This window comes from Populus trichocarpa, chromosome 17, assembly GCF_000002775.5.
Source record: "Populus trichocarpa isolate Nisqually-1 chromosome 17, P.trichocarpa_v4.1, whole genome shotgun sequence".
Classification (NCBI taxonomy): domain Eukaryota; kingdom Viridiplantae; phylum Streptophyta; class Magnoliopsida; order Malpighiales; family Salicaceae; genus Populus; species Populus trichocarpa.
The window spans coordinates 5,058,869-5,068,919 of NC_037301.2; the positions used below are offsets into that span (position 1 = coordinate 5,058,869).

The window sequence follows — 10,051 nt, forward strand, 5'->3', positions numbered from 1 at the left end:
AACACTAGGTTATCTAAGGCTGCGTTTGTTTCCCGGAAACTGGTTTTCGGGAAACCGAAACCACTTTCCAAACTTTCCTGTGTTTGTTTGTCATTAGAAAAGTTGGTCAACGAAAAACACTTTCCGGTCAAAGAAAATTTTGGCTTGGTTTCCAGGAAAGTGTTTTCCTTTTATTTTGGGCGGAAAACACTTTCTGGAAGTTGTGAAAAATTTAGAAATGTCATATTATTTGCTGATTATATCAAATTTGGTACTCAAACTTTTGATTGTTATATATATTTTGTTTTGAATATTTGTTTTCCAATTTCATCTTTTAGAATTTAATTTTTATATTAATTTTAGTCCTTATTTTTATAATTTTTATTTGCTTTTCCCTTATCATTTTTTAATTGAAAATTTTTATCTATCAAATTTGATCCTCATTCTTTTGATTGTTACTTATTTTATTTGAAATAATTTATGAAATGTTATTTATTATTATTTTAATTTCTTCATCTTTCAATTTTTTTTTATTTTTTAGATTTGATCTCTATTATTTTGATTATTATTTATTTTATTTGAGATAATTTATGAAATTATATTTTTTTTCAATTTAATTCTCATTCAACTTTTTAATTTGTAAGATTTGTTCCTCATTATTTTAATAAACTTAAAAAAAATAAAACATTAATAAGTTATTTTCCAGCTCATTTTCCATGACATAATCAAACACTGGAAAGTGTTTTCCAACTTATTTTTCATTACACTGCCAAACATCGAAAAATAATTCACTTTGCCGGAATTCACTTTCTAAAAGGAAACTACTTTCCAGCAAACAAACAGAATCTAAATAATAAAAAACAAAAACCATAATATAAAGACAAAATAATCATTTCAAATCAACCTTATTTTTTTTATTTAAAGTTCAATTTATCATGTATTTGCATCATTTAACCTTGTAAAGAAAATGATAAAAAAACTCTTGAACAAAAAATTAATATTTTTTTTATTTTTAAAGACAAGAAAATCATTAAATAGACAAAATTAAAACTAATTAATTTACTAATGACTACTTAATCCCAAGTAAAAAATGACTTTACCTTATTATTTAGATATCTGGTTTTAAGTAAATACAGTGTGTTAATCCATGGTGTATAGAAAATCACCGATCTCTCTTAGGTTTCTCATAATAAATAAACCTTCCTCTTCTATCCTTCGTTGTCTCTTAAATTGCAACTAGGTACCACACTCACTAGTCTCTCCAAAAACCCTAAAAATCTGTGTTTTTCTCCCATAAACCCCATACGAAACAAATCAATGGCAGAAACCGAAATCCCAAACGAACCCGCATTACCCACAAAACGCAAACTCGATGAGGACCCATTTCCTGAAAACAAGCAAGAAAATCACACCAACAAATCGCAAAAGCTTGAGTCTCTTACCAACAACTCACCAAACACCCAAGAGAAAACCACTGATAGAACGCAAACTCTAGAAGCTTCTTTCAATAACCAAAATGACACCGTACAGAAAGTGGTAGAAGAAGAAGAAGATGGTGATGATGAAGATGGTGATTATGAAGACGAAGAGAACGGAGAGGAAGTGTTGGTGGATAGGAAAGGGAAAGGGATATTGATTGAAGAAGTTGAAGATGACGACTCGAGTGATGATGACGGTGATGAATCAAGTGAATTGGACGGTGGCGATGATAGTGAGGAGGCGGAGGAGGATGATCCATTGGCTGAAGTTGATTTGGATAATATTTTACCGTCGAGGACTCGAAGAAAAGCGGTGCATCCTGGAGTTTATATTGCTAATGACAATCACGTGAATGATGGTGATGATGATGACAGTGACGCGTGATTTTAAAGCAAGGTTAGTTTTGTTTTAAAGAAAACTGAGGTTAATTTCATTAGTCAAGTAGTGATTAGAATTTAGTGATTTGGCAATATATGTTGTAGCAACCTTGAATAGATATTTTGTTTATTTTCCATTTGAATTTTGAATTTTGAATTTTGAAATTGATCATTGTGGAAATGTAGATGTGGTAGTCTTTCGTTTCTCTTATTACAAATTTATTGTTTAATCTCTGTTTGTAGACAAGTTGGTGATGTTATCATAGAGGATGTTTGCCTTCAAAACTTAGTGGTAATGCTGAAGAGTTAAAGAGGAAGAGATGCTAGGGGAATTGTGTTAGTATGTTCTTTTTGGATGAACAATCTAGAGGAATACAACAAGCTAGTTTTTAAGTTGCAACGATGGTGATGCTCAGTAGGATCCTTTCCTTCTAAAGTTGGTAGGAAAAAAGATACTTTGGTGATTGAGATGTGTTGGAGAAAAACATTCACCTAGGTTAGTAACGACATGATAGTGTAATAGTTTTCCTTAACCAGACCACAATTGGCACATATGATTAATGTTCCTCACTGAGTCTAATTGACATCTTGGGAATAACAGAAAATCCATGAATCCATGATTTAGGAAAATGATTAATGAATTTTAATTGCTGTCTAATAGAAGCTTTCTTCTCTTAGAAAGTATGCCACTAAATGCTGTCCATTATCGACAAATGTCGTGACTTTCGCTAGTTCATCTGGGTATAGCAACTACATTGAATAACTCATCTGAGTTTCATATACTGTTCTTCCCTGAACTGTGTTGGGGAGAGTACAGAATGTGATTTCATTTTATTTGCAAATTATTGGTAGCAAGTTCGAAACCCTGCATTAGGACTTGGAAATGAGTGGGAAAATATGCGAATGCATGGTGATCCTTGAATATGAGTAAACTATTTATGAGATTATGTAGTCCTGTAAATTAGTGGTAAAGAGGTATATGTACCTTTGTGTGGTTTCTTGTGGTTTAGCGATTCTTGACAAACTTTTGGCGGGGACTTCTATGCATGCCTAGCAATGTAATTGCTATGTTGGTAAATAGTTCAAAGATAATAGAGTACAAACCTGTCTCACAGTTACCTAATTTGCTGAAATCCGTAGAATTATGATCTGGATTGCATGATCCCAACCATGGTATGTTTGTGATCTAGATTGTGAAAATTGGCCACCCTTTTTTTATGTTTCACATGGATTTACAAGTATTTGTGTTTAAATATAGCAATAAATATGTAAAACCTTTATAAGAAAGGAAAAATTAAGTTTTGAAGTTATTGTTATTAATTGGAATCTAAAAGGTTGCATATTTAGGTTGGACTTTTCAATTTGTTACCTTTTAAAAAAATAATAAAGAAGGAAAAAAGACAATTATCTTCAGCTGCATGCATGGCAAAGATCGAGAGGTTTTTTGGGGAAGAGGTAACTTGTACGCAATTTTCAAGGCCCTGGGATGGAAAATATCTTGTTTGGAAGCTTTAGTTTACATGCTCCCATACAATACTTTTATCTTTTGAGAATTAGAAAGCAGCACATGTCATGATTATCTTAATAAACTGATCTAATGGCTAATAACTAAAACAATCTAATAGTTTTTTTAATAGGAAATATTACTTCTATCTCAATTAAATGACATATGCATACCCGTACCATGTACCATAATGTATCGTGTTCCAGCTAACATTGACCTGTCCAAAAGTACTGAGGGTATGGATTGCAGTTACATAACCTTAAAAAAAAAGGTGTATTGAAGTTTGCTTTGATATGGAAAGTCTACTTTCTGGAATTGAAGTTGGTTTGGTTTATTAGTAAGCCACTATAGATTGGCAATATTATGGTGCATGTCTATATAGTTGTGGCTTGATTAAACACACAAAAGGAATCTAGGTGTATTCTAGTCTTCTTTTTGTATAACTCACATTGATTTTTATCATAGGGATCCAATTTTTGAAAAACTAGAGGTCTGTTCACTAACAAGAAACTATTTTCTTTTTTCATTTCTAGTTTTCTTTTCCAATGAAAAATTGGAAAACGTGTACAACTATTTTTTATAAAAAAAAAATCAAAATCATAATTTATAATAGTCATTTTAATATTTTGTATTTGTGATAATTTAATTGTAAAATGTTAATTTTATTGTATTCAAATTAAAATTATATATGAAAAAGCTATATTGTTAACTATAAAAAACTTTATATTAGATTTATAATAAAAAAAATAAATTTATGACACCAGCTATATATATATATATATATATATATATAACATTCCTAAAAAGTATTTATATATAGAAGAAAAAAAATTGTAATGGTCATGTCTTTTCTTCATTTAAAAATCAGTGGAAATCTTGTAAAGAAAAACTGTGAAGTACCTCTAAAATGTGTTCCCCAAACTCAGTACATATTTGGAAAACTAGAGAACTAGTTTTCTATTTTTATGAATGGAGAAATGTTGCATTTGAACAGAAGTTCCAGTTTTTATTTTTCTAACTTCAGCTATCCAAAAGATTAGAATATTACTCTATTTCTCAACAGCCTCTAACTTGTCATTGTATTCGGTTCCTGAAGATGTGGTCCTACAAGTGCGTGGTGATTCTGCCCCACACATCTTATGGTTGATTAGCACCAGTAGCAATCTTTAAAGTCAATCATGAATTAGCTTATCATGAATTAGCTTGTGGTTTTGGTGAGACCTTATAAACTTTTATTTTTATTCTAAAAAGGCAGTGTAGTTTACCTTTGATGAAAAATCATCTTTTATTTGAGCTTGAATTCGCAGAATATGCCTCACATGATTGGCATGTTGAAGGGTTGTTAAATCTTTATTTGGTTGGTTTATGGTGTATTTACAGAGCCAGTTGATGTTTATATCAACTTCCTGAAATAGAAATTCAACGATCTTGGTTTGTGTTTGATTTAGAGTTGTAATATTATAGTCAGTCTTATGGCAAAATATCCACCACCACTTCCCTGCTCCAACACACAACTAAACTGTTTAGCTCCTTTCTGTGCTAATTTCTGGCCTCTGGATTTCCTGGAGAAAAACTTTGGTATTTGTCTTTTTCATTTGCTTTCTCTTTCTTGTATTCTTTCCTGTTTATATCCATATCATATTTCCTCACTTTGACCGGCCACTCTAAATCATTGGCCATAGCAAGTATTTCTAGGACTCCATAAGAGGGAAATGACCCACTGTTTTCTGCCTTTTGATGAATTGTTCTTTAAGCTCTAATCTACTTAAGAGACGAAGTGACCAGTACACTGGGGGTGTTCCATATGTTTATTTTGTGTTCTAACTTTATACATTTCCTACAGACTGTGTTTTGATGCTGAACTTTAATCTTATTTGTGTGTTTAAGCTCGACTCAAATTAACCTTACCTCCTGGCTATTACTATAGCTTTATCAGGTTCAGTAGGGACCCTTCCCTTTTTTAGCTACATGAGAGTTTTGGTCTCAACTCTTTGCACCAAGGACAGCACTTGCAGCGAAGACCTTGTACTTGCTTGTGTATGTAGTTGTGTGCATATATGGCCTGTTCCAGGCCTATTTTTCCAGATTTTTCAAGCAGGGATTGTGCTGGGAGATGGGTCTTGGATGACTTGTTGCACATTTTTTTATGTGTTATACCCTTCTTGATGACCTTATATTAATCTGAGTTGCATTAGGGGTTAGGCCCTTGAGTGTTTGGAGTTGCATTTTATTTCTGCTCCTAAGATGAATGTCCACTCTTAACAGCATTTTTTGCTTTCACTGTTATTCTCTACAACAGAGTAGTCCAGAAGAATTAATTAGCAAAATAGAACACATTGATTCGCTTATCAGATAAACTTGAAATACAGATCCTTTGGTGTTTGATATTCAGTATAAATTCGATTTCCTTGTTTTCTAAAGCCTTAGTTTATGCCACTTGGTTACTTCGGTGTGTTATGGATGTTGAGATACCTTCAGGTGCAGTCTAATTAATTATGTTAAGAGTCTCTTAAGCTGTTGTTAGCCACACGCAGGCAATGTGGTGCGCATTTATGGCCCTCACCGGACCAAGCACTTGGCGCACTACTGAATTGCACTTCTCAAACAGAAGGCTTGTCCGGAACATGAAGATCAACTTGCATGACTTGCTGGTGCTTCGATCGCTTCATGATCTTAAGGTCGTCTTTTAGGTTTTGCTCTAATCACTTGCTTGTGTTTGTTCTCATAGTTCTCCACATCGGCCTGCAATTTAATGAAGGTATGGATGCTGGCAGACCTTAGGTGCATATTTCATGAAATCAAAATCAAGCTATAGTCTATTTCTACGCACTCAATGTCGAACTCCTACGCGGAAATCAACTCCTCTAAAATGGAACTGGACCACCCATGCATGGATTTAGGAAGGAAAGAAATCAAATTCATTGATTACATGGCCAAAACCGTGTCACAGTGGAACAGATAGTAACTGGGAAAACACTGTAGGAGTGGCAGAATTCTGGTGTGCGTCTTATCATTGATGTTGGCTTTCGGCTTTAGGAGTACGCAAGGTCAAATAATTGCCTGAATTCATGCATTATCCCATGGTCCATGTTCTTAGGATATGTATAGCAAGGGACCGTGGTCCATAGGCCTGGCGTTCATAGTCTTGGTGGACTCAAATCCAACTCCTTAACCCTTAGTTGCCCCCCTCCCTACCATTATTCCTTGGATGTGAGGAATTGTGATGCCCACTCAATCTGGTTATTGGCTTGCTGAGGTTTAGTTTATGCGCCACTTCCAAGGTCTCATGCTGGACCAGCTGACGACATAGAGGAAAGCATATGATAGGTTCACCATCCGCCAATTAAAATCTCTCTTTTACAAAAGATAGGAAGCTGACATCGACCGACCATTTAGGTGGTCGTTTGCCTCCCTTCATTTCTCTTATCTCTTCTTGTATGTACGAGAAGACCATGACCCCCTTTTTTCTGTCTCTGTTGCTCTCTCTCGGATTACTTGCAAGAAAGTTTCGTTGTGGGACAATCCTCTTTGGACCATCTGTATCAATAAAAGGGACATCTTGTGTTCCATCTCCCTTTCACCAAAGTCCGATCCCTATTTCCTTCCTGCAATTATACGTGCCATGACTCAGGACCACCATGCATTGCCATGCGCTATGATGCCGCCTGCCTCCATTTGAATTCAATTTCCTCTCCAAAGTGTCACATAACATGAATCACATACGAGTATGCAAGTACCTCTGTGTGTGTGTGTGTTTTGGTATAAAGAAATTACTGCGGCATTCCTACTGCATAATGTCCATTTCGTGCATAGAGAAGGAATCGATTTTGTAATTTGTTGATTAAATAGTATGCATTATAAGCTTACATGACTCACATGGAAGCCATTCTAGGAAATGATGGGAGGGGCAAATGAAGATGGAAATGATCATGGTTGGTGACTCCTTTTAAACAACAATTTTTTCCCCTTCCCCTTCCCCTTCCCCTTTCATTTTCAATTATGCCCTTCTCCTTGTAATTATACGCAAGTGGGGCTATAATTTGATTTGATTTAGCCGACCTTTAGGCCTAACAACTCCCTCTTAAAATTTAGTAAATATCAATCTTTTTGGATATTGTTCGTTGTGCTCCCAATAACCTAGTTGCTTAATTGCGTAGCTCTTGCTACTTGATTTTGATCACGTTTAGGGCTAATGCCAGATAATATATCCGCGTTTCTAAAAATATTAATTTTATTTTTGCTAAAAATTCATTTTTTTTTTAATATTTTGGATCGTTTTGATACGCTGATCTTAAAAATAATTTTTAAAAAATAAAAAATATCATTTTAATGTATTTTGATATAAAAACACTTTAAGAAACAATCGCAATCTCATTTCCAAACAAGCCCTAGGAGAAACACTTCCCCTAGATTGATCCAGAAGCACCTTTTTTTTTTTTTTTTTCTTTTTTTATCACATGGTGCTTTTCATTCTTGAACAGGTGAGGACCTTCTCTTCATCATAAACCCTATAATTCCTAGAACCACAAAGTCATGTCAGGCAGTCAACTATGGCAGCTAAGCTTTATTAGAAGTGGATCTTAGCCTTTGTCCAAGAACTCGTGCTTCCGAACTAATTAAGCAGGTAGTGCTATCTCATCATTTAGAAAGCACATGAAACGTTCTAAACTTGATTTATTTATTTATTTCTTTTCTTTTTTCATTGGGAGATTTATTGGATTTTGTACTACATGAACATATTTAAATAGATTTGACAGATTTTCATATTTTCCGAAATCCATTCTTGCCTCTCTTCATAAGATATCTATTTTCTTACAAAGAATCTGGAGCTGTATGGCAGGAGGTGAATCTCTTTATCCTAAGATCTTCATAATGGAAATCCCAAATATTAAAAACCGAGCGTCTACTTGAGAGCAAAGTTGGATTTGCTAACAGCTAAAATAGTTGGTAAGACTAGTTGAATACCTTCCACCTCAACATGAAATCACCACGAAAAAGCTTCCTCCTATACTTTACAAGATGAACTATTTAAAGAATCTATAGAATCCTAAAGATTTCTACCAAATCCAGTCGAACCTTTACCACTGTATACATTATAAAATTAGAAACTAGCACTCATGATTCAATTGAACACCCATGAAAGACAAGGAAAATGAGAAAAGTTGTTGGCTTATGCAAGCATCATGTTGCATTACATGCATTACAGTTGTGGTTTTTGCTCGGATTTTCCCGATGATGTTTGTCTTCGTTTTTAAGTTTTATATCATCTGTTATCACAATATCTAACAAGTTGTTATTAACATTTGGAATTCAAACAATCCCTTTCCAGCAGGCGAGACCAGGAGCTTGTGTGCTGAATGAACCAGGCTTAGCTGTGAGCAGAGCTCATCTAGGCTGCAAGCTCTCATTATTTGTGACCAGAGGCAGGGCATCGAGTAACAAGAAGATGGAGAATCACCATGGAGCAATCAAAGAAAAACCAGTCACGGAGGAGTAGCCCCCACAATCACGTGGCTAGTGATGTCCCTTTAGCAATGGCCCACGTTAAGGAAATCGACAGCTGAAGTAGGTTAAAAATTGGGAATATGAGTCCACTTGAAAATCTCCGCGTGGCTTGACCAAGTGGCCCTGCATATTCAAACGCCGGTGGTCATGCCACAAAAAACCAACAGAACAGACACCAACGGTCCAACACCAGGGACCCGAGCACCTTTTGGCAAGGCATTTGTAGGAAAGGAGGGTTCCAAGAAAAACCTCTAAATCTTGGAACGGAACTTAATTGAATAGACTGCATCTGAAAAGTAGGTTAATCGAATCTATATTTTTCAAATTATAGATTCTCGTTACGGCTCACGATTTCTCAATCTAGACTTTTCTTTCCTTCCTTATATTCCACAATAAATAGTTATTTTATTTATATACATATTCTTCTTCTAGTTAATATATATATTTAAATTAAATAAAACATCTATAAGTCTTTACATAGATGTATTTGGAAGTGTAGTAGTGATTGCTTTTCAAAGTGTTTTTCTATTCAGAAATACATCAAAATAATACTTTTTTACTTTTTAAAAATTATTTTTGACATCTGTGCATCAAAATGATATAAAAATACTAAAAAAAATATTAATTTGAATCAAAGAAAAAAATAAAAAAAAAATTAAACTTTTTTAGAAACATTTTTAAAACACAAAAACAAACAGAATCTTAACCCAAATAAAAGTGATAATTTGAAGAGTAAAAATCCATTTATGTAGTTAAGGCTAAACCTCCAAGGAAAAATAAAACTAGTTATTTAAAATCATTTGACAAATATTCCGTACATGACTATGGTCTATGGAATAAATGAAGATATTTCAATATAATCAAATCAAAAAAATTATTATGACATGAATAATCAAAAGAATATTGTGTAAATTAAAATTATCAAAAGAATAACAAGTCGACAACAAATCACAAAAATCTTTTTTTTTTTTTTTTTGCATATGGGATGGAAGCACTTAAATATCGTGTGTAAATTGGACAAAATTAATGTCTTAAACATTACTATATATCATTGGACAACGGAAGGCTGTCACTAATATCTAATATTGATTACGTTTAGGATATAATTATTAAAATCAAAAGGTTTTAATTAGACTCAATTGATCATTAATAGAGTCGTCATCATGTGGTAGTGGCTAAATTAGGTTTCTCCTAATTATATTTAGCC

The 10,051-nt window shown here is 33.7% G+C and overlaps 1 protein-coding gene across 7 annotated transcripts; it reads left to right on the plus strand.

Moving 5' to 3' along the window:
• The first annotated feature begins 1,130 nt into the window (after window positions 1–1,130).
• Window positions 1,131–9,234, plus strand: LOC18107121 (nuclear polyadenylated RNA-binding protein 3). Of its 7 annotated transcripts, none has more exons than XR_008057697.1 (4): window positions 1,131–1,854; window positions 5,874–6,017; window positions 7,821–7,963; window positions 8,669–9,234. XR_008057697.1 is itself a non-coding variant. In XM_024588546.2 (2 exons), the coding sequence occupies exon 1, from the start codon at window positions 1,297–1,299 to the stop codon at window positions 1,840–1,842; it is 546 nt and encodes a 181-aa protein (XP_024444314.1). In that variant the 5' UTR covers window positions 1,142–1,296; the 3' UTR covers window positions 1,843–1,854; window positions 7,821–8,053. The 7 variants fall into 7 exon arrangements, 4 of the variants coding, with proteins under 4 accessions (XP_024444314.1, XP_024444313.1, XP_024444311.1 ...); XR_008057698.1 differs by having other exon boundaries at window positions 8,672–9,234; XR_008057696.1 differs by lacking the exon at window positions 7,821–7,963 and having other exon boundaries at window positions 1,142–1,854; window positions 8,669–8,683.
• The last annotated feature ends 817 nt before the right edge of the window (window positions 9,235–10,051 follow it).

What these genes read in the sequence shown, in the direction of transcription:
- LOC18107121 (XM_024588546.2), top strand. Translation starts at nt 1,297, where the DNA reads ATGGCAGAAACCGAAATCCCAAACGAACCCGCATTACCCACAAAACGC.